Here is a 25,834-nt window from a genome sequence, read left to right as displayed (position 1 = left end):
TTTCAAATTTTTTACTATATCCCATTATGAAAACTACCTTTTATATCATCACTGAATATACAATACATATATGCATGTACTTAACTGAGACAAAGTACTCTGAGATAGAGTACCATTTTCTCTGGTATTTTTTCTTCCATTCCATTTAGCTTCATTTTTAAAAATGGGTATTACCCACTAAATTGGTTTTATGATCCTCTGATGAATTGTGACCCAGGATTTGAAAAATACTTGTCTAGAAGCCATAGGCCCAGCACTGTTAACCCTTTCTCACTGCCAATCCCACTTTTTTTCTAACTGAAAATCCCATTCCATATATTCACCTTCTCTATAGCAATATGCTTGCTGTTAAGTACTGCTGGTGAAAAATCATATGAAGACTCACTGGAGGTTGGAGACACTGCATTTGTAGAAGTCCGATCACCACAATTGTGTAATTGTCCTGCAGCTTTTTGTGTGTCCTACCCCATCACCGTCTTCTCTCTGCAAATGAGTCAATATGCACACACAATTAAGGTCATTTAGGGACATGCTCCTTCAATGTCTCACCTCATGTTTATAACCTTGTCAATCAATATCTGCTTTCTCTCTCTTTCTTTCATTTGGTCTCAGAGAGGGTGGTGTTACTTTATGAAGGTACTCTTATTGATTATTTGAGTGTTCATCTGCTTTCTCCAGGAGCAGGTCTATGTCATTAGGCTTGCATTCTAATCATCCTACCTATTTCGCTTATTTCTGGTTGCTGGATTGCCTTAGGTAAGGTGTTTCTTTTTTCTTCTTGGGGTCATTATTTATCTCTTGGGCTTATACACCTGGTTGCCATTCTTAAATGCAGGAAGTACAAGGCAAGTGGATCTTTGGCCCAGCAACCAGTCCCTCCTAGGTACCTGGAGAAGGTCATCTGCTCTCTACCTTTCTAGCTTGGAATTAAGGGAAGATTAGCCTTGCCATTGGCTCTCTCCTGGATTTTGGGAGTCAGGAAGATCAGCATACTTACATGTGGGGTTAAGGTAGGCTATCCCAAGAGCCATAGTTTGCTAAATGACAAGCTCTTCCCAGTATCCACTGCCTCTGGTCTTCACCCCTGAGTCTGGTTCACAGGTAAAGAAGCCCCACATCACGTCACTCCCCTGAAGACTGAATGGCTACCGCTTCACTTATACTCAGTTACTTGTCTGAAGGTCCCAGCACATTGTGACTCAAGAGAGACAGATGCCTTGTGGGAATGGACAGGAAGGAGCTGCCTTAGAGATGCCCTTTCCTGGGATCCCGATTAGTTGTCTCCCTAATTACCTCCTTATTGATATCTTTCATTTGCTACCAACTTTCTCAAAAAATAAACTACACCTGTTTTCTCCCTTTCTTATCTTACATTTTCTTTAGAATCTACTGCAATAAAAGGGAGAATAAAACCTCCCTGAAACTGCTTTGGCAAAGGCAACCATTGACCTATTAATTGCCACATGCTTTGCAATCTTCATGGTTCTGAGGTCTTTTTTTTAACCTCTCAGCTGCACTGACTCTGGCTGACCACTCCCACTCCTTTTTTGATTCTCTTTGGCTTTTGTGACAAAACTCTCTTCCAGTTCTTCTCTTATTTCTCTGATTCTTCTTAGTCTCCTCTTCTGCATTTCCTAACTCTCCTATGTTCTTGTTTTTGGTGTCACCCATAATTGTGTTCTGTCCTTTCTCACCCTACTTGCTCTCCCCTGGGTAAATCGATCCAATCTTTTAACTTCTGTATTTAGCCACCTGTATGTGAGTGATTCACAAATTCAGGTCTCTGGTCCAGATCTCTTCTGGAATCTAGATCTATTTTCACAGCTTCCAATAGTACATTTCTACCCAAACATTCCACAGGCATTCTGAACTCAGCAGTCCAAAATGGAAAGTAATCTTTTTCAGAAGTAGTAGCTCCGGAGTTTTTAAATGAAGACCAAAGGGCCAAATATGGCCTGCTGACTATTTTTATATCACCCAAGGACAATGAATGGTTTTTACATTTTTAAATGGTTGGAAAATCAAAATAGTAATATTTCAGAAAACATGGAAATTATATAAAATTTATAGTTCAGTGTTTATAAGGAAAGTTTTTTTGTAAAACAGTGTTACCCATTTGTTTATGTCATTGTTTATGTTTGGTTATAGCTTTCCACTACAATGGCAGAGATGAGTAGTTGCAGCAGAGATCATATGGTTCACGATGCCTAAAATAATTTAGTATTTGGCTCTTTGCAGAAAAAGGTCTGCTAACCCCTGGTGCAGCTAAATGGACCTAGCTTCAAATCTCAGCTCTACCACTTATTCTCCATATCACCTGGGCAAATTACTTTACTTCTCTCGATCTTAGTTTTCTTATCTAAAAATGAAAATAATCATATTTACTGCTCAAGGCTTTTTGTAGATTCAATGAGATAAAGCATGTAAGACACTTGGCACAGTGCTTGACATATATCACCTCATATTTGTTAACTATTGTTGTTTCTCACCGAACTCACTCTTTCTCTTGTTTTTTCTCTATATGATAGCTACATGGTCCACCAGTCACCTAAGCCAGAAATTTGAGAGTCATTGTAGGCCATACGTACTATTTGTTGTTGATTTTACCTCCACAAAATCTAAGATGTCCATTCTTTTTTCTTCACAGCTACTGCTACTGCCTTAGTTCACACTCTAATCTTCTCTTGCCTGGATTGTCCTTAACTTGTCTGCCTGACTCGGATCATGTCCTCATTTCTCTGTTTTCTATACTACAATGTATTTTAAAATGAAAATCTTACTGTGTTACTCTTCATCTTAAAGCCATGCAAGGATTCCCCCAATGTCTGCATGATAAAGCCTAAGCTCCTTTCATCCTCCTCCAAGGTTAGTTCTTTGCTCAGGCTTAATTTTTACCATGCCTACTTTGGACATCATACACCAGCTTCACTATGGCTTGAAATTGTCAAAGCCACCTGGAATTCCCTTCTCCATCCTGTCAATCCAGGCAGCTCCTACTTCACTTTCAACATTGAACCCAACCATTACTGCCACTGTGAAGTAAGTTTTCTTTAGTTCTAACCTCTCCCTATTCTTGTGCAGAATTGAGCACTCCCTTCTTTGAGTTCCCATGGACCCTTATGTTCTTCAGTCACAGCATGTAATTGTGATTCTAGATTATAAACTCCTTGATAGCAAGATACCTGTTCAGGTCCCAGAATCTAGCACAGTGTTTGACACATTGTGGAAACTTACAAACATTTATCAAAAGAAAGAATGAACAGAGTCCTACAGAAAAAATACACACGTACGTAATTTCTCAAATGACTATCTACTTGTCTTTTCCCTCTGTGATTTTCACAAGATCAAAGTGATTCTTAAAGTGTGGTATCCCTACACCAGTATCACCTGGAAATTTGTGAGAAATGCAGGTGCTTAGGCCTCATCCCACACTACCTGAATCAGAAACTCTGGAGGTAGGGCCCAGTAAACTGTGCCAATAAGCCCTTGAGGTAATTTGGATGGATGCTATAGTTGGAGAACCCCTATCCTAGACTAGTTTTGCTCAGACTGTGACTGTGTACCACCTGTATTGGAATTGTCTAGGCTGATTGCTGAAGCTAAAGATGGCAGGCCCCATCCCAGAGTCTCTGGGCGCATGAAATAGCTATGGTTTCAACACTGGCTGCACATTAGAAGTACCTGGGCAAGACTTAAGAAAAAAATAACCAGTGCTCTGACTTTATTCCCAGAGATTCAGATTCTTTGGGTTTGGTGGAGGATCCAGCAGTTTTTGTGGGTTTTTTTTTCCCCAAAGCTTCCTAAGTGATGGAAGTGTACAGCCAGGGTAGAGCATGGACTATGAGCATGGACTCTGGGGTCTGATGATTCACCTTCTAGTCCTAGCAGTGTGACTTTAGGTAAGTTAACTCTGTTTCACTCTCTTGTCTGTTAACAAGGATTAAGTGAGATAATATGTATAGAGTGCTTATCACAAGGTCTGGCCCACAGTAAGCTGTTAATAGATGTTAATTACATTTTCTTTAGTGAATATAAGCCCTTATAGTTTTTTATGTACACCAACATTTAGGAACCATGGAGCTAGAGGATATCCTTAGTCCCCGAAACTGACTGAGTGCTGGTGGAATTACTTTTCTCTTCAGATGGTTTGATTAGGAACAATGTAAATCCCTCAGTTTTCTGGTGGGCTATCTCATCCAGATAATCAGTTCTGACTAATCCTGATGGTGGTGAAAAAGTGTAGGTATACCTGCAGAGACCTGCAATGTTGGAAGTACTTTGAAAGTGTCTATCATGATCTCTTGCTCAGAAGTGTTGCATAGGTGTATCTCTTCTTCCTAACTAGATTCTAATTCTTGTGGGCAGGAACTGAATCTTATATTTTGTTCTCATATCACAGTGCCCAGTAGAGTGTTAGATATACAGGAGACCTTCAACTTGACTGAAACACAGGCTCAAAATATGCCAATTTCAGTCCTGCCTAGTGTGATCCTGATTAGGTTTTCTAAATTCCTTGAGTCTTGATTTCCTCATCTGGGAAAGGGAGAGAGTTAGTTATTTCAGTTTACTTTCCAGGGCTGCTATGAAAAAAAAATGTCTATGGAGCACCTCAGAATTTCTAGAGTGACTTCAATTTTCAAGTATTCAAAGAAAATAGACACAAAGTTTCATCACAGCTTGTGTTTCATCACAATACATGTTGGAGCTTCAAGTACTTATTTGAGGTTGCTGTATCACCAGGTATCTTAGTACAACCTTCCTTCATTGTGGTATCTCATTGTGAATGATTTTAACATGAATTGTATAAATGCCCACTTACAAAAAGTATTAAGTTTTAAGATACTACTGCTTTTTAAGCCTACCTTTTTTTAAATTTTCTTCCTTGTAAAATTCCAAAAGTCATCTATTTTTTAAGATTTGATTGGCACCTTTCAAAAGAAAAATGATTATTATAGAAGCACAAAGGGCCACTATATAAATCTCATATACTTTATGGACTAAGAGTATGTTACACAGACGAAGATTATGATTTTCATTCATGATGAAATAAATAAATCTTGTTTCCAGGAAATTGGTGGTGTTGTTTCAGTAATTAGGGCTTTGTAATGATGTCATCTACATGATTTTTATCATTGAATCCCATTAAAAATGATTGTCACCTTTGAAGGTTTTGGATTAGAAATCAGTACACCAGAGAATATTCCCTTTGACCTGATGTTAAAACAGAACTTTTAAGAATCAAAACCAAACTGGAGGTACTCTCAAACTTACCTCTCTTCACTACAATTATGCTCTGTACCTTTCTTTATCCTTACTTAAATCACAGAGCATTGTTCTTAAGTTTTTATATATAGTTACTATAGCGCTTTGGGCAGCTGGTTTTTATTTTAGTTAGAATTAGTCACACTGTTCTCTGGCCTTGGAATTTGTAAGAGTTTTGGATGGCGAGACTGTTCTTGGAAGCTAAGGCCTGTGTAATTTTGTTAGTTTTTTTGGCTTGCTGAATTCACTGCTGTGGTTCTTGACAGATGAAGGGTGTGTGTGAATTGGCTGTAATTTCTTTGCTGTATCAGGCAAAACTATGCACTGGGTGACTTTTAATAAACCAGTTTTACTTACTTTCTCAGTGTTGGAACATTTATGACTCCTAGAAAGAAATTGGGTAGGCATGAGTGCTCTCAGATTGTTTTATCACTGTAAGATTTCCCCAAATACCTCTAACTGTAATTAGAAATGTAATTGGGTTCATGAGCATTTGTGGGATGATTCTGGTGTATCTGTTTGAGTGTTAGAGCTTAGATTACCTATTTAAGAAATTACCTTTTATATCATAATTTATTCTTCACATAAGTCAATTGGGAATCAATTTTCCACCATTGAAATTTCCAGTCACATCAGTACATCTTTGTATTTCAAAGTTGGTTTCATTTTTTGTATTTGATCAAACTCTAATGGTAAGTTTTGCAATTCAACCTGCAGAGCTAGGTGGTGGAAACATTTAGTAATGATGTTCCAGCTGATTTGTTGTCCCATCTAAAAATTTCAGTAGAATCCTTTCGTTTGCCAGACATTTGTTGAGTCTCTGCCATGTGCTAACGCCTGGATACCGTGGGAATACAGAGGTGGACAACAGTCTTTTCTCTCAGGAGCTCACAGTCAAAAGGGTGTCAGGTGATAAAAAAAAAAAATCCAACACAAGGGCTGTGCTGGAGATGATGCCTAAAGCAAATTTCCACTATTTTTTCCTTGTCAGAGAAAGTCAGGGATGGCCTTTCTCCATCTACAGCCTCTCTTGAAAACTAGTGAAGACTCTATGATTCAGAGCACAGACTGGCTGTAGGTTTCTAGTTGGTTCTTTAGGAAACAAAAGAAAACAAGAAGCTTTTGCACACGAGGTGGTGCTGCTGCTCTGTAGCAAGAACAGGGCATCACTCTTAGAGGCAGGTAAGAGTCTCCTATCATTTTTGGCTTGTGCTGAAAAGCTGAGTTTTTAGGCTTTACCCTCTTAGGCCTTCTAGAGCTTTTAATTCCTAGGTACATTTACTTTCTAAATAAAAATATCTATTTCATTTCTGAAGTGCTATTCCTCCCCCATCTTAAAGGGAATGCTTTTTCTTTCACTAAAAGTTATCGAGGCTTTCCTGGAGCATTCTTGAGAAATATGGTATTTACTACCTACATGCTCTGGGTTTTTTGTTTTGTTTTGTGATTTTTGGTTGGCCTGACAAACTTTTGTAATGGCTTTGGCTATAGAAGGACTTTTTTTGAAAGGGTGGAATGGAGGCAGGAGAGGGAGGCCCTAAAGTACTGAATTGCATTAGAGTTTTTTACAATTGCTGCAGTATTTCTGGTAAGAAAAGTTATTAGGTGTTTATGGATGTTTCAAAAGACCAAGGGAAAAAAAGCAGATTCCATTTTAAAATATCCACTTGGGGACCCTTAACACTCAGAACAGAACCTAGGTTGGGAATGCTAAGGGGTGTGATCAGCGTAAACCAGCAGTTGTTTCTAACATGGGGGTGTTAGCTGGATGCAGTCCAAGAGGAAAGGGGTTGCCAGAGCATTCCATGGGGAGGATAGGTTGGCTTGGCCAGGTGGATCGGGAATACAGGCTTTCCTCCTACTGAGTCACACCCAACTTCTTAAACAGGGAAAACCCAGCTCAGTTAATGGAGAGCTCTTTACTTGTCTGCCTCCTCCAGGAGGTGTGGAGGGAAGCAAGCTTATGGGAAGAGGTAAAAACTCATAAGGGCCACAAAGAAGAAGTATTTTAGGCTAATAATTTTGGGTTACCGTTTTAGATTAAAATGATTGTCCTTCCTGGGACATTTGGGTGGCTCAGCTGGTTAAGCACCGGACTTCGGCTCAGGTCATGATCTCACAGTTGTGAGTTCGAGCCCTGCAGTTGGGCTCTGTGCTGACAGCTCAGGGTCTGGAGCCTGCTTTGGTTTCTGCATCTCCCTCTCTTTCTGCCCCTCCCCTGCATGTGTGCTTGCTCTCTTTCTCTCAAAAATAAACAAACATTAAGAAAATGATTGTCCTCATTGGAGATGAGGTTGCTTTGAATTAGTTTTTGCAGGGTAGGTGAGGGAGTGGCTTTAACTTGGTCCACTCTCCCATCCGATCCACTTTGGAATCCACAGGCCACATTTGGCCATACATTCCTTTAACATTCAAGTTTTGGAATATTCTGGGGGAAAGTCTATAAGATATGTTATGAAAATTATGCCAGATATTCTTTCAAAATATTGTTTTGAATAAGTGTTATGAATAATGAGATCCAATGTTCACATCTTTCTAATCTCTTTGGTGTGAAAGTGATAAAAACGGTGTCTTGCCACATAACACCTCATTATACCGTTTGTTCCTAAATTGATTATACACATATATACACATATATATGGCATTATACTGTGTTATGTAAAGTACAGGTAACAATATATGCATATTATATGGGACAATTATATAATATACTATGTATGTGTGATGTATACAACACTAACATGGGTAATGAATACATTAATGTATGTGGGTGCTTTTTATTGTATATTGTGGGATGCAGCAAGCAATAAAAAGACTACTACTTGGTAAACTTCAGGCTGTATAAATCAGTAATTATGTGTTCTAAAGTTCAAATCAAATTAAATGTTAATTTGGAACTCATTCTCTGTAAAACTTTTCTAGTCACTATTTCCAATATCTGTAAGTTCAGGACAAAATTATGAAATATTAAATGAGTCAGCCAATACCCAACTTATAAATGGATTGTGTTCCAAAAGTTTCTTTTAAATATTTATAAATCAGGGGTGCCTGGGTGGCTCAGTTGGTTGGGCAGCCGACTTCGGCTCAGGCCATGATCTCACACCTTGTGGGTTTGAGCCCCACGTTGAACTCTCGCTGACAGCTCAGAGCCTGGGCCCTGCTTCAGATTCTGTGTCTCCCTCTCTCTCTCTGCCCCTTCCCCGCTCATGTTCTGTCTCTCTCTCAAAAATAAACATTTTAATATTTGTAAATCAGAACACATTCCTATTAAAAAGATCATATATGATGGTTAGTTTCTCTACGTGCCCAACAAAAGCTCAATTAAACTATAATGACTTTTATAATAACTCCAACTTGATTTCTGGGGTTTGAAGATAAGGGGCCATGAGAGGAGATAAGAAGGAAGTAGAGATGAGAAGGAAGTAGAGTTTTTCTGCTTTTATGAGACGGAGCCAACTCTAGGCAAACCATTTAAAATTAAAAAAAATGTATTTTTGGCCAGTGCCAACTTCCCTTTCTGCCCCTTTCTTGCAAGAATCCAGGACCTTCATGCTATCATAAATGCTTCCCATCTTGTGGCTCCCCACTGAAGTCTAACATACTATATCAGTGATGTGGAAAATATGGTCTTTGTATCATTACACAGAATCACTTGAGATGCTTGTTAAAAACAGATTTCTGGATCCTACTCTAGATCTACTGTGAATTGGAATATCCAATGATGGGGACTGGGAATCTATCTGGATTTATAACAAACTCCTTGAACCACATTTAGATTGGGCACCTCTGAAATGAAATATCTTATTTCATGAGAAGAGCCAAAAGTATAAAATATAATGTAGTCTTTAAAAAGAAGGAATTTCCATCATTCGCCACAACATGGATGAACCTGGGACAGGGACAGGGACAGGGACAGGGACAGGGGAAATGGAGAAATGTTGATCAGAGGGTACAAAATTGCAGTTATGTAGGCTGAATGAGTCTAGAGATCTAATGTAAAGTACAATGACTATAGTTAAGAATGTTGTATTGTAACTGGAAATTTGCTAAGAGAGATTTCATGTGCTCTCACCATACACACATAAAATGGTAACTATATGAGAGTGATATGTTAATTAGCTTGACTGTAGTAATCATTTTACTATGTATATGTACATCAAAACATCATGTTGTGTAACTTAAATATATGCAATTTTTTATTAAAAATAAATAAAAATCAGAAGAAGGAAAAGGAGGAGGAGGAGGCGGAGGAAGGGTGGTGAGGAGGAGGAAAGGGGGAGGGAGGAGGAGAAGAGGAGGAGGAAGCAAACAATAACCAATAGTATAAAACAGTGTTTCTCAAACTTAGGCATGCATCAGAATCACTTGGTGGGCTTGTTAAAACACAGATCACTGGGCCCTCACCCCCAGGGTTTCTGATTCAGTAGGTCTGGGATAGACTCTAGAATTTTCATTTCTTTTAAAAATTTTTTACATGCTTATTTATTTATTTAATGTTTATTTATTTTTGAGAGAGAGAGAGTGAGCATGAGCAAGGGAGGGAGGGCAGAGAGAGGAAGACAGAATCCGAACAAGCTCCAGGGTCTAACCTGTCAGCACAGAGCCTGATGTGGGACTCAAACTCACAAACCGTGAAATCATGACATAAGCCAAAGTCGGACGTTTAACCAACTAAGCCGCCCAGGTGCCCTGAGAATTTTCATTTCTAGTAAGTCCCTAGGTGACCTTCATGCTGCTGGTTTGAGAGACACACTTTGAAAACCATTGATTTATTATATAGACTCTATGGAATTCAGAGATATTTGCATTACATTTTTTTTTAAGTTTGTTTATTTATTTTGAGAGAGAGAGAAAGAAGGCAAGCAGGGAAGGGGCAGAGAGAGAGAGGGAGAGAGAATCCCAAGCAGGCTCTGAACTGTCAGCAGAGAGCCTGATAATGAGCTCTATCTTATGAACTGTGAAATCATGACCTGAGAGGAGATCAAAAGTCAAGAGTCGGAAGCTTAACTGAATGAACCACCCAGGTGCCCCCAGAAATATTTGCATTAAAAAAAAAGGCTGCTTACAAACCAGACCTATAAATACGGAGAACAAACTGACATTGCCCGAGGGGAGTGGGAGGAGGGTGGGTAAAATAAGAGAAGGGGAGTGGGAGATTCAGGCTTCCAGTGATGGAATGAATAAATCATGGGAATACAAGGCACCGCCGAGGGAATATAGTCAATGATATTGTAATAGCACTGCATGGTGACAGTTGTGGTGAGCATAGTATAATGCATAGAAAAGTTGAATGACTAAGTTGTACAGCTGAAACTAATGTAACATTTTGTGTCAGCTATACACAAATTTAAAAAACAAAGTTGTGATCAATAGTTTTAAGGAAACTGATTAAAAAATAAAAAAATAAAGAGGCTGCTTACTAATCCAAATGGATCTCAGATGGTGGAGCACTGCAAAATGAAAATGAAAAGGATGTAGAGGGTTAGAACTTCTGGATGGAGGCTGTGGCGTGTGTGTGTGTGTGTGTGTGTGTGTGTGTGTGTGTGTGTGTGTTGGGGTGAGATGAGTGAGCATCTTGAGATCTAACTAGGAATGTGACTGGATTTTTCCCCCTAAATCAGACCCTGATTTTCACAGCTTGTTCTCTCTAATCAAATTTTAGATCGCTCCTAGTAGTTCCAATAGCAGTGACAAGAGGATAAGCTGGGTGAGGAGAGGTAGGGCACGGAATCTATGCCTCTCCTGGAATTGTTCATTTCTGGAAATCTATTGTTAGCCATTTATTTAAACTTGCCCACATTGGAATTTTACTTTGGCCACCAGAGGGCTCTCCTAACATTGTATAAACTGACACATCCTGCCCTAGCAGAAGAAAAGGAAGTGATCCGTTAACCTGAAGAGACTGGAAATTTTGACAAAATTTCAAATTAGGGAGTTTCTACACTATTTTGATTATTAGGTTTTACCTGAAATTATAACAAGATTTTAAAGTCACTAAGTGTTACACAGAAAAGGGCAATAATATAAAAACAATAAATAAACACAGGCTTGGAAGTTTGAGTCTTCACTATGGATTTGGCTAATAAAATTTGTAGTGTGATAACTGCCAGATGTGTAGGGCAGGGATTTGAAAATTAGTGAGTTTTTTAAAGAGATGCAGTATGCTAGACTCAGGAATTTGTTTTGTTTTGTTTTTCTTTCTGGACTGAGAAGCCTGTATTCAGAATTAATATTTCATAGGTAAAATGTTTTTTCTATTGTGGATGGGGATACAAAGTGCAAGTCCAAATGTCTCTATACATTGGTTTTATAGCTTAGCCTTTATTAGTCTTGACAAAATGAGGGGACTTTCAAGACAAATCAAGTTGTTTAAATAAACAATAATATTGTTTATGGATTTGTTATTTGTGGGATCTTAGAGGCACAGTGAGCACCACACTGAGAAAAGATTATGTATTTCTTGATCCTAAAAAATGAAGTAAAATACAGTAATTTGGTTTAGTAAAGAATGAAATCAAGGCTGGTTTCATGAGTGTGTTACCTGTGCTGTTACACAGGGCCCTGTGCTTAGAAGGATCTCATGTTTGGTTTAACACTCTCTGTCATTATCTTGAAATCTTAATAATATTTGAACAAAGAACTGACATTTTCACTTTGCACTGGACCCTGGAAACTATGTGGCTGGTACTGAATGGAATAGATGATTGTTTTCTCCTGTTTTTTTGTTTGTTTGTTTTCTCCTCCTTCTCCTTCTCCTTCTCCTTCTCCTTCTCCTTCTCCTTCTCCTTCTTCAGAAAAGTAGTCTTCTCTTTGGTTGCATTCTAGAATTACCTGGGAAATTTCTGAAAATCCCAACAGGCTATCCCCAGATTGATTAGATCACAATCTTCATGGATGAGTTTCAGGCATTGGTATTTATTTATTTTTTATTTAAAAAATTGTAATGTATATTATTTATTTTTGAGAGAGAGAGAGAGAGAGAGAGCAAGTGGGAGAGGGGCAGAGAGAGAGGGAAACACAGAATTTGAAGCAGGCTCCAGGGTCTGAGCTGTCAGCACAGAACCCGACTCAGGGCTTGAACCCATGAACCGTGAGTCCAACTGAGCCACCCAGGTGCCCCTCAGGCATTGGTATTTAAAAACATTCCTCAGTTTCTTCAACAAATGGAGTTGGGAAAACTGGACAGCAGCATGCAAAAGAAAGAAATTGGACCACTTTCTGATATCATACACAAAGTTAAATTCAAAATGGATTAAATGTGAGAACTGAAACCATAAAAATACTGAAGAGAACATAGGCAGTAACTTCTTGACATCGGCCATAGTAACTTTTTTCTACATATGACTACTGAGACAAGGGAAACAAGCAAAAATAAACTACTGGGGCTACATCAAAATAAAAAGCTTCTGCACAGTGACGGAAACAGTCAATAAAACAAAAAGGCAGCCTACAGAATGGGAGAATGATATATCAAATAAGGAGGTAGTATCCAAAATATATAAAGAGCTTATAAAACTCAACACCCAAAAAATAAATAATCCTATTAAAGATGGGCAGAAGACATGAGCAGACATTTCTATAAAGAAGACGTTTAGATGGCCAACAGACACATGAAAAGATGTTCATCATCACTTACCATTTGGGAAATGCAAATCACAATTATAATAAGATATCACCTCACACCTGTCAGAAAGGTTAAAATCAGAAATATAAGACAGAACAGGTATTGGTGAATATGTGGAGAAGGGGAACTCTCTTGCACTATTGGGAATGCAAACTGATGCAGCCACTGTGGAAAACAGTGTGGAGGTTCCTCAAAAAGTTAAAAATAGAAACACCCTATGATTCAGCAATCACACTACTAGGTATTTACCCAAAGAATACAAAAACACAAATTCAAAGGAATACATGCACCACTATGTTTATAGCAGCATTATTTACAATAGTCAAGATATGGAAGTAGCCCAAGTGTCCATTGATAGATGAATGAAGAAGATGTGACACACACACACACACACACACACACACACACACACACACACACACACGGAGATCATCCAGCCATAAAAAAGAATGAAATCTTGCCATTTGCAACAACATGGATGGAGGGAGAGAGTATTATGCTAAGCGAAATAAGTCAGAGAAAGACAAATACAATATGATTTCACTTATATGTGGAATTTAAGAAACAAAACAAATGAGCAAAGGAGGAAAGAGAGAGAGAGACAAACCAAGAAACAGACTCTCAGTTATAGAGAACATCAGTTCTCTCAGTTACCAGAAGGGAGGTGGGGGGATGGGTTACATACATGATGGGGATTAAGAAGTATACTTGTGATGAGCACACCGGATGTAACTGTTGAATTACTATATTGTACATCTGAAACTAATATAACACTGTTAACTAACTAGAATTAAAATAAAAACTTATAAGACAATTCCTTGGGTGATTCCATTGTGCAGCCCAGGTTGTGAACACTGTAAGTTTGGAGCCTAATTTTCAGAACCATCCTTCCATACCAATCTTTCCTTCTTGGATTGATCTTGTGGTTTCATGGCTTGTAAGATTTTAGACTTCTCACATAGGCTTTATATGTTAGAAGAACAAATGTGCATGAAATTCAAGTCCTTTATATGATGTGCTTCATTTTTATTACTCTTACTTAAAAGATTGTGGAGCTACAAAGAAAACCATCTTTCTTAAACACAGGTCTAATCAACTTTGTATTCCCTTTAAATAGAAAATTAATGTACTCTGTTAAGAAAAATCTCAGGTATTTAGTGAGATTAAAATTGAAGAGGGAAATACATACTTTCCTCTCCTTTGCTAATGGCTGAATATTCACTAAGCACCTTGCCCTGGCTGGGCCTGCATCAGGTTTCATTAAATGCCTCTTTTCTATCTGAAGTTGGGGGACACTAATTGTTTTTTCATTATGAGTCACCTGTGGGCTTTTGCAATAATCTAGAAGTGTCTGGTCCCAATCCTTCTGGATTACAGGAATTGAAGGTCCCAATTAGAGACCTGGGGTCCTGCAAGGGCAAATCCTTTTAACCTCAATTCACTGGGGGCCTTCTCTGAACACAGCTGTTTTGCTGCCTTTAACCTTCTTGTTCGTTGCAAAACAGCATACAAGGAATTGTTTTCTCCTTAGCAGATCTTCCTAAAGTTATGTCTATATCTGCATACAGGTAATTTAGGGATCAATTACAACCCCAGATATTTTACTATAAGAGTTATATTAAATCCTTCCACTTGTTTAGCTTTGAATTGAGCGTTGAATACTTAATGACAAAATATTTAAATGTTTAACGAAAATATTAGTAAGCTGAAACCCAAAGGGAGATGAAAAACAAAATAATCCTTTGTCTCTCAGGGCTCAGAGATTCAGACCCATAGGGAGATAGCATTTTACTGCTATAATTTAATGGCCAAATTAGAAATAAGAAATGATGGTGAAGCTAGAGTTTAGGATAAGGTATTTTGATATTAAACAGTTTCTCTTTAGCAAATGGTCACTGGCAAGAGTAATCTAAATAATTTATGCATATAACTTCAAATTTTGGAAAGTAAATTTATTTTTTACATATGTCATTTTCTGAATTGAGGTGTGCATTTTTCTGAGTTTTTTTTTTTTCTGAGAGACAGAGAAAGTGAGCAGGGGAGGTGCATCACCCCTGGGCATCAGGGCACACCCCTGATGTGGGGCTCGAATTCACCAACTGTGAGATCATGACCTGAGCAGAAACCAAGAGTCGGATGCTTAACCAGCTGAGCCACCCAGGTGCCCCGAGGTGTGCATTTCTTTAGGTTCATAAAAATATCACTTAATAAGCACGCACTCAATATCATATATGATGCCAGATGCCTTAGATATTTTATCTCTAAACCTCAGAACAACCATGCAGTGTAGGAATTATTTTTTCATTTTTGAGATGAGGAGACTGAGCATTGGAGAGGCTAAATGACTTTCCCTAGGTCACATAGCCTATTAATGTCAGAACTAGAACTCTCAACTACCTCTTTCCACTATACCACACAATCTCTAGAAATTGTAGGCACAGGATTTTTTTAATTGTAGTAAAATATACTTAACATAAAATTTGCCATTTAAATCACTTCAAGTATAACAGCTGAATGGCATTTAAGTACATTCACATTGTTGTGCAACCATCACCACTGTCCATCTCAAGAATTTTTTATTTATTCCATACTGAAATTCTGTACCCTTTAACAATAACTCCATATTTCTTCCTCCCATTAGCCCCTGGTAACCTATATTATACTTTCTGTCTCCATGAACTTGGCTACTCTACATGCTTCATATAAATTAAATCATACAATATTCTTTTGTGTCTTATTTCACTTCGCATGTTTTCAAGATTCATCCATGCTACAGCATATATCAGAATTTTATCCCTTTCTTAATATTCCATTATAAATATACACTATATTTTATTAATTTAATTGTTTATCTGTTCATCCATTGATGGACACCTGGATTGTTTCCACTTTTGACTACTATGAATAATGGTGCTATGAACACTGGTGTTCAAATATCTGTTTGAGATCCTGCTTTCAATTCTTTTAGGAACTTTTAGAAGTGGAATTTCTGGATCATATGGTAATTCTATACTTAACTTTGGGGGGAAACCACCATATTATCTTAAAACCTTAGAATTTTACATTAGGAAATTTGATCTTAAAAATACTCTATGTGGAATGCTGAGGTGCAACTCAACTACTGACTGAATCCACAGGAACAGATGTATCTCCTTGATTTTGGGGCTCTGATTTATGCACAGAGTTAAGGGAGCCTGAGTCATTTGACAAGGAAGAGATTGTTTTCCCCCCACTGTGGTCTCTTTGCCAACATGTGGCCATCCATATCTGTTTGGCTCTTGCACTGGATATTCCAAACAGAAAGGAAGTTCTTTTGAAAGTATGTGCTTGCAGACTTCAAGCAGTATTACAAAGCAATCATCAAGACAGTATGGTACTGGCACAAAAGCAGACACTCAGATCAATGGAACAGAATAGAGAACCCAGAAATGGACCCACAAATGTATGGCCAACTAATCTTTGAGAAAGCAGGAAAGAATATCCAACGGAATAAAGGCAGTTTCTTCAGCAAGTGCTGTTGGGAAAACTAGACAGCGACATGCAGAAAAATGAACCTGGACCACTTTCTTACACCATACACAAAAATAAACTCAAAATGATGAAAGATCTAAATGTAAGACAGGAAGCCACCAGAATCCTCAAAGAGAAAGCAGGCAAAAACCTCTTTGATCTTGGCTGCAGCAACTTCTTACTCAACACATGTCCAGAGGCAAGAGACACAAAAGCAAAAATGAACTATTGGGACCTCATCAAAATAAAAAGCTCTGCACAGTGAAGGAAACATTCAGCAAAACTAAAAGGCAACCAACAGAATGGGAGAAGATATTTGCAAACGACATATCAGATAAAGGGTTAGTATCCAAAATCTATAAAGAACTTATCAAACTCAACACCCAAAAAAACAAATAATCCAGTGAAGAAATGGGCAAAAGACATGAATAGACACTTCTCCAAAGAAGACATCCAGATGGCCAACAGACACATGACAAGATGCTCAACGTTGCTCCTCATCAGGGAAACACAAATCAAACCACAGTGAGATATCACCTCACACCTGTCAGAATGGCTAACATTAACAACTCAAGCAACAAAAGATGTTGGCGAGGATGCAGAGAAAGAGGATCTCTTTTGCACTGCTGGTGGGAATGCAAACTGGTACAGCCACTCTGGAAAACAGTATGAAGGTTCCTCAAAAAATTAAAAATAAAACTACCCTACGACCCAGCAATTGCACTACTAGGTATTTATCCATGGGATACAGGTATGTTGTTTAGAAGGGCCACATGCACCTCAATGTTTATAGCAGCACTATTGACAATAGCCAAAGTATGAAAAGAGCCCAAATGTCCATCGATGGATGAATGGATAAAGAAGATGTGATGTATGTGTGTATATATATACACGTATACACACACACACACACACATATATACATGTATACACACACACACACATATATACACACATATATATAAGTGTGTGTGTGTGTATATACGTGTATATATATACACACACATACACAATGGAGTATTACTCGGCAATCAAAAAGAATGAAATCTTGCCTTTGCAACTACGTGGATGGTACTAGACGGTATTATGCTAAGCGAAATTAGTCAGAGAAAGACAAATATCATATGACTTCACTCATATGAAGACTTTAAGACACAGAACAGATGAACACAAGGGAAGGGAAGCAAAAATAATATAAAAACAGGGAGGGGGACAAAACATAAGAGATTCTTAAATATAAAGAACAAACAGAGGTTTACTGGAGGGGTTGTGGGAGGGGGGTGGGCTAAATGGGTAAAGGGAATTAAGGAATCTACTCCTGAAATCATTGTTGCACTATATGCTAACTAACTTGGATGTAAATTAAAAAAACAAAATAAATAATAATGAAAAATTAAAATAAATAAATAAAGCAATCATTAAAAAAAAGAAAGTATGTGCTTGTAGGGGAGGGTTTTTTTTTCTTAATAAATTAAACCCAAACATCTCTCTTTCTGGACTCTGAATGGAGCAAGGCCTAATCTCTGATCATCTTATTGTTCAAATTATAGACATACAGAGCCACCTTGTGACTGTGGATATTGACTAATCCCATTTATGAACCTGTTGTCATGTTTTCACACCATAATAATGCTAATATATGCAGCTGATGCTAGGCTTCCTTACCTGTGGGGCCAGACCAAGTAAGAACTACAGGGAAAAGAATGAAAACAGTATTCAGTAGGGTGGATGTTGGTAAACTAGTGATTACTTAATAATAGATTTCACTGTGCCTCTAGTGCCTTCTGTATTAATAGATATTAATGACATCTTTGAATTTGCTTTGGCAATAATCATTGTGTGCCCATGTTCAGCAAATATGTATTGCATGTCTGCTCTGTCCTACTATAAGGAGTAAAGGAACAAAGAACTAAAGGCTACATCAATGATTAGCCATATGCTCCATCCCAGACTTTCTTCCCCATTTATACAACTATAGATCTGGAAGAGGATCATAGAATTTATCCAGCCCAATCTCTCCCTTCCTCAACTCCACTTCCTCCATGTCTTATAGATGAGGAAGATGAGGCCCTCAAAGATGGAGCTATTGTAAACACAGTTAGAGATATGGGTTTGAATCCCTATATATGAATGTGTATCTCTGGGTAACTTTCTTAAAGCTTTCTTAATTTCAATTTATCTGTACAGGAGAGTTCAAATACTCCCTTTGTTCTGAAATATTCTACTTGGCTTTTGTGATACCATACCGTTCAGATTTTCTTTTTTCTTTTATTTCCTGGTTATTCATTGTTTCATTTCATAGTCCCTTTTCCTCTGCTTGTCTCTTAAATACTGGAATACTTAGAACTCTGCTTTGGGCCCTCCTCTCTTATTACTCTAAAGTCTTTTCTTAAGCAATCTCATCCATCACCATCTATAGGCTGGTTACCCCTAAATATGTATCTTCTGCCCAGAAATTTCTTCTGATCTCCAAACCAATACACTCATTTGTCTGCTTGATATCCCTCCAGGGATCCCATAGGCACTTTAAACTCCACATGACCAAAACTGAGCCAAGGATCTTCCCCCATATCTGCTCCTTCTCCAGTATTTGTTATCATAAGTTTTCTAAGTCAGAAACTGACTTAGAAAATAATTTGTATCCAACTAATTTTCAAGTCCTGTTGCTTTTTCCTCCTGACTATATCTGGTATCCATTGACATCTCTGTCCCTACCACCACTTTATTGCCACCATCCTTATTTAGATTCTCATCATTTCTTACCTAGAACTACCACTGTCTCCTAAATGATCTTCCTGTTTCAAATAGCACTGCCCTCCAATCCATTCTTTATACAGCACTCAAAGTGATCTATCACTCAAACATATATGGTCTATCATTCAGACACATCTCAGAGGAACGCCTCTATTTAAAGCCCTCCAATGACCTCCAGTTGTCCTCAGACAAAAGGTAAACCTGTAAACCTGTGTAGCAGGGTGGAACATTTATTATCCTAACAACTGGAACTAGAGTTTTTCTTAGTAGGAAAAAAGTGGTCTTTGTTAAGAAAAATACTTGAGCAAACTACTGGGGATGCTCTGAGAGAAGATTTAATGAATGACATGACATGCCAGAAGTCAAGGTAACAAAATAATTGTCAGTCAAAATAAATGAAAGTATGAAGTTGGTGAAAGTCCTAATAGTGAAGTGGCTGAGAACTTTGGGGAATCAGAATTTTAGTATTTACTTTATAAGTTTATTCATTTATTTTGAGAGAGAGAAAGCGTGCCTGTAAGTAGGGGAGGGGCAGAGAGAGAGAGGGAGAGAATTCCAAGCAGGCTCTGCACTGTTAGTGCTGAGCTTGATGCAGAGCTCAAACCCACCAATGTGAAATCATGACCTGAGCCTAAGTCAGCCACTTAACTGACTGAGCCACCCAGGTGCCCCTCTAATATTTACTTTAATTTTTACAAGGCAATGTTATAGCCCTCTTATACATTCTGTAAAATCTTCTGCTTACACAAATTACCTGAGTGAGTCAGTGATTGTGTGTATGTGTATGTCAGCATGCGCGTGCTTGTGTGTGTGTGTGTGTGTGTGCGTGTGCGTGTGCGTGTGCGTGTGTGTGCAAAGGAAAGGAAAGGGCTGGTCCCATGTCTTGGTCAACATTGTGCAGGAATAGGACCAGTACTTGCTCATGGCAGTGATAATCCTTTAATTGAATTAAGCAGAAATTCATAGTAATATAAACCTACTAGGAATTTGATGAAATCCTAGAGAAGGCTTTGGATTTTCCAAACTCCTGTGGAATGGGGTTTTAGATATGGGCTTATCTAGATCTTTGTTGAGTTGACAGTGAGTTACACTAGATTCTATTATCTTCATTATCTCTCCACTGCCTTTTACCCCCAGGTCTCTCATTCGTCTTACTCCTGCACTTTAGACTGTAGGCTAAAAAACTTTTTTTTTTTCCTGTTTATGTATCTTAAGAGAAAGAGAGCACAGGGGAGGGGCAGAGAGGGAGGAAGAGAGAGAATCCCAAGCAGGCTCTGTGTTGTCAGCACAGAGGCTGACATGGGGCTTGAACCCACGAACTGTGAGATCATAACCTGAGCCCAAATCAAGAGCTGGATGCTTAACCAACAGAGCCACCCAGGTGCCCCCATGCTTAACTTCTTCCATTTACTCAAACTTGATATAAATAATCTCTAATTTCCTTGTCTTTGCAATGGAACACTGCTCTCCTCATTTTTAACTGGGTTAACTCTATTTTTCCTTCAGATTGCAGAGAATATTGAGGGCAGTGAAACTATTCTGAATCCTTCTGCAATGGTGATACATGTCATAATACATTCATCAAAACTCATAAAATACACAACACTATATGATGTAAAACAAGGACTTTAGTTAATAATAGTATATCAATTTAGGTTCATCAATTGTAACAAATGTACCATACTGATGTAAAATGTTAATGATAGAAGAAACTGAAACTGGGGGTGGCAGTGGGGACAAAGACAGATACATGGGCACTCTTATACTTTCTGTTCAATTTTTCTGTAAACTTAAAATGGCTCTAAGAAATAAAATATATTCATTTTCTTAAATAGCTAACAAAACAAAAACAACCACACACACACACACACACACACACACACACACACGGAGCACATGCAAGATCCAGCACAGGAAAATGGAGAAACCAATATACCTGGAAACTTTTATTTTAAGCTTTTCCCACTGTAAGACTTTGACATTGATCATGATAATCTGGAAGATACTAAAGAGACAGGTGGTACCAAAGGATCTCCATACCCCTTGCCCACTCTGTGAAGACACAAAACACCTTTGTATCCAAAAATCCTGAGGGGAAGTATTTCAGACCAAAAGCTGCCAGTGTCTGGGAGGGTCATTTAGAGGGAAGGGCCAAGTAGGTGGCTGAAGTCAGGTGGTTGAGAATTAAATATGTGGGTTTGAACCTGCATCCACTGAAGTATATGAAGATGTAATGATAAAGGAGTGAGACAGTCCCTGAGATTTTAACCATAGTTGGTGATAAGGAGATGATGAGAAAAGACTGTCAAATCCCTGAAGGCCATTCTGCACTTCCCAGTGAGTGATATTCATGTTTAGAGCCTGAGAATTCTGAAAGGGTTGTGGTAACTAAAATCCACTTTTCTCTTAGAATTTGTTCTCATTCAGAAGTACTTTAAAAATACTTTTGGCTCGGGGCGCCTGGGTGGCTCGGTTAGTTGGGCATCTGACTTCGCATCAGGTCATGATCTCTCGGTTTGTGAATTTGAGTCCCACATCGGGCTCTGTGCTGACAGCTCAGAGCCTGGAGCCTGCTTTGGATTCTGTGTCTCCCTCTCTTTCTGCCCCTCTTGTCCCCCCTCTGAAAAATAAATAAACATTAAAAAATTTTTTAAAAGTATTAAGTTAAAAAATACATTTGGTTTTAATAATTGATTTTGTAAGTTTGCACATATATATTATCCCTTATGTAGCGCCTAGAGAAAAATGAGCTATTTTTAATGGTTTATTAATAACTGATTAACTCTTCAACTCTCAAAAAAAAACCCCGCTTACCTGTGAATAAAAGATACACATCAAACATGTTAATATGATTACCTATTGGCAGAGAGGGGAATGGGAATAAAATGTCTAAATAAATAAAACCAGAGATTATCTTGCACAGGCAAATAATAATGGTGTGTCCTGAACAGAAGATGATTCTCTTAACCCTCTGCAATGGTATAAAAAAATGTAACAGTAATTCTTGTTTGGGAAGAACAGTGGCATATCACATTCTCTAAATTATATTAGGGTGGACCAAAGACCGAAGAAGACTGAATTAGATGGTCTTTCCAACTATAAACATGTTGAAAGTGGTTTGATACAGTGAAAATAATGCCAGATTGGAAGTCAGAAGTAAGTTCAGGCTACTTCAACAGCACAGGCAGAGATGGAAGCCTGGATTAGGCAAGTGATAGTAGGTGGGTGCAAGAGAATCATTAAAATAGGAGGTATTTTTGGGGTGTGAATGGTGAAGAAGAGGAAGAAATCAAGAATGACTATACAATTTTTGCTTTGGAAGAGGAAGAAAACAAGAATGACTATACAATTTATGCTTTGACTAGGAAGGTAGGGAACACAGGAAGAGAGGGAGATCTGGGAGCTGCATAAGATGAATTCAGTTGAGTAAACTGAAGCTGAGGTGGGTAGAGGTCAGGGAAATTCAACTAGCAGAAGCTGCTGAATGGGGTTAGTATGACTGATCAAGGGCCCTATGTCTTGGGGCACTCTGACATCCTTTGTATCAATTAGGCCCAGGCCTTGCCTCCCATGGGCTGCTCTAAGGCAGTGACTGAGCATGGTAGGAATACTGAACATGGAGATTTACAATTTTCCTCCTTTAATCAGCAATGTTGCCTTGAGGACTCTCCATCAGTCTTGCTGAAATTTCTTAGAGTTGCACAGCAATGGGCTCTTCCACTCAACTTCCCTTCCTTCCTTTTCCCCTCACAAAGAGGTACATACTCTGCTGCTTTCCCAGTATCACTGGCTTCTTCTCTATTTTCCCTCATTAGTATTTCTCCCAATTCATCCCTTGTTCCTCGAATCCTGTTTTGACATCTGCTTCTCAGACAACCTATACTAACACAAGTGTTATTGGGACATCCACTTGGAGACATCTAGCTGACAGATACAAATATAGGTTGAGAGCTTTAGAATGGTTATATCAATTCAAGTGCAAGTAATAGAAAAACCAGCCCAAACTGGCTTAAATGATAAGAAAAGTCCTTGCTAGGATGGTTTCTGGTTGTGCTGTGGTCAGGGATCTGGCTCCATTCCTTCAAGAACTCTTGCTTCTTCCCAACTACATGTAGACTTGGTCCTCAAGTGACTGTATCAATCAAAAACCTACTCTTTTTCCAGGCTCAGCTCAAATATTTCATACTCTGTGGAGGCTTACTCACTCAACCAAGTTGGAAGGTATTTCTCTTGTTTTCAAATTTGGATGTCTTAGTTCAAGTTGCTATAACAAAAATACTATGGGCTTGGGTGGTTTAAACAACAAACATTTATTTTTCACTCATCAACCCTCTTTTGTCTCTTCTTATAATGGCACCAACCCCATTCATAAGGGCTCTACCCTGATGATCTAATTACCTTGCAAAGGCCCCCAATGCAATCACATCTCCAAATACCATCATATTGGTGAGCAGGACTTCAACATATGAATTTTGGGGGAAACAAATATTTTATTCAACACTTGAATCTATTTGTGGCACTACTTTATTCTGCTTGTCAAGGCTGTTTATATGGCTGCTTCCTCTAGACCAGGAGGAAAAGTAAAGGCCATATTATATTAACCTTTATCCCTATTAGTGCTTTGCATATAGTTGATATTAGTAAGTATTTATCTGATTAAATCCACTGTCATTTCTTTAGACAGAGAAATGGAAATAGAATCTGTGTTTGAATTTATTTAACATTTCAAAATAATTTGGAAAAGTAGTACATAGAAAAATTTGAAGTTCATACATGGCATTTAGTCTCATTAGATTGTACAACACTGCATGTATGTTGATGAACTTCAGGAAGATATAAAGAGGATGTAGTCAGATGGGTTGGGTATAAGACTTGAAATGTGGGAATAATGTATACAGCTAATACATTTGGGAATGATGCATATAGCTAATGAGTTCCAAGTTATGATTTCCAACAGATGGACAGGATTTAAGAGTCCATCTGGATTGTATCCTGAAGATTTTGACCAAATATGTTGCCTCAGCCAAAAAAACCAAACTAAGAAAAGTAAAAATAAATAAAATCATAAATTCAGAGGAGAAAAATAGTAACACATACTCATACTCAAAATTAGAAAGAAAACAGGAAATGTTGTCCTACCCATGTATAGACTCCTATCTGTTTAAATCTTGAATGGTGAATCTCAAAGTAGAAAGACTGTAAAGGCTGTAAGATGATTGAGAGAATAAAAGAACTGCTGAGTGAAGACAGGCTGAGAATAAAGATCTTGAGTGTAGAAATATAATCTGAGAAAATATATTCAAGCAAAAGTCACTGTTTAAGATGTATATGGAGAATTCCTATGAAACTCAAAAATTCAAAAATTTAGGGGTATACTACAGTATTTGACAAAGGAATTTTATTTTTTTTCCGGACAGAATAACATCTTTATTTTTTTTAATATGAAATTTATTGTCAAACTGGTTTCCATACAACACCCAGGGCTCATCCCAAAACGTGCCCTCCTTAATACCCATCACCCACCCCCATCAACCCTCAGGTTGTTGTCAGTTTTTAAGAGTCTCTTATGCTTTGGCTCTCTCCATCTTTAAACTTTTTTTTTTCCTTCCCCTCCCTCATGGTCTTCTGTTAAGTTTCTCAGGATCCACATAAGAGTGAAAACATATGGTATCTGTCTTTCTCTGTATGACTTATTTCACTTAGCATAACACTCTCCAGTTCCATCCACGTTGCTACAAAAGGCCATATTTCATTCTTTCTCATTGCCACATAGTATTCCATTGTGTATATAAACCACAATTTCTTTATCCATTCATCAGTTGATGGACATTTAGGCTCTTTCCATAATTTGGCTATTGTTGAAAGTGCTGCTATAAACATTGGGGTACAAGTGCCCCTATGCACCAGCACTCCTGTATCCCTTGGGTAAATTCCTAGCAGTGCTATTGCTGGGTCATAGGGTAGATCTATTTTTAATTTTTTGAGGAACCTCCATACTGTTTTCCAGAGCAGCTGCACCAGTTTGCATTCCCACCAACAGTGCAAGAGGGTTCCCATTTCTCCACATCCTCTCCAGCATCTATAGTCTCCTGATTTGTTCATTTTAGCCACTCTGAATGGCATGAGGTGGTATCTCAGTGTGATTTTGATTTGTATTTCCCTGATGACGAGCGATGTTGAGCATCTTTTCATGTGTCTGTTGGCCATCTGGATGTCTTCTTTAGAGAAGTGTCTATTCATGTTTTCTGCCCATTTCTTCACTGGATTATTTGTTTTTCGGGTTATAGATTTTGGATACTAGCCCTTTGTCTGATATGTCATTTGCAAATATCTTTTCCATTTCGTTGGTTGCCTTTTAGTTTTGTTGATTGTTTCCTGATAAAGGAATTTTAAAACAAATAAGAAGTAACAACTTTTTCCAACAGGCAGTTATTAAACTCAATACTCCAAGAGGTGATATGGACTAAGAGTTGAATTCAGGGCTATTTGGGTGCTTGGGTGGCTCAATCTTGATTTCAGCTCAGGTCACAATCTCATAGTTGTGAGATCAAGCCCTTCATCAGGCTCCATGCTGAGTGTGGAAGCTACTTGAGATTTCTCTCTCCCCTTCACTCTCCCCATCTTTTCCCTCCCAAAATAAATAAATAAATAAATATTTTTTTAAAAAAATTCAGGGTTATTCAA

The 25,834-nt window shown here is 38.2% G+C and overlaps 1 protein-coding gene across 6 annotated transcripts in view; it reads right to left on the bottom strand.

Annotated features, from left to right (window-relative positions):
- The window catches only part of LOC132675959 (uncharacterized), a 74,586-nt gene that overhangs the window by 30,001 nt on the left and 18,751 nt on the right, over positions 1 to 25,834 (bottom strand). For 4 of the 6 annotated variants that reach the window (XR_013556094.1, XM_078448178.2, XM_078448180.2 and 1 more), the window contains exons 3-4: positions 4,863 to 4,928; positions 386 to 483 (exon numbers count right to left, since the gene is read on the bottom strand). Coding sequence is in view for 5 of the 6 variants with exons in the window: in XM_078448178.2 (XP_078304304.1) it covers positions 4,900 to 4,928 (29 nt within the window). In the remaining variant the exon portion in view is untranslated. Of the gene's footprint in view, positions 1 to 323; positions 484 to 4,862; positions 4,929 to 25,834 lie in introns of all 6 variants that reach the window. The other 2 variants (XM_078448179.2, XM_078448181.2) reach the window with 2 other exon arrangements.

The sequence above is a fragment of the Panthera onca genome, chromosome B3 (genome assembly GCF_046562875.1).
Source record: "Panthera onca isolate mPanOnc1 chromosome B3, mPanOnc1 haplotype 2, whole genome shotgun sequence".
Lineage (NCBI taxonomy): Eukaryota > Metazoa > Chordata > Mammalia > Carnivora > Felidae > Panthera > Panthera onca.
Note: the sequence above shows the minus strand (reverse complement) of the source record. Positions and strands in the feature narration are given on the sequence as shown.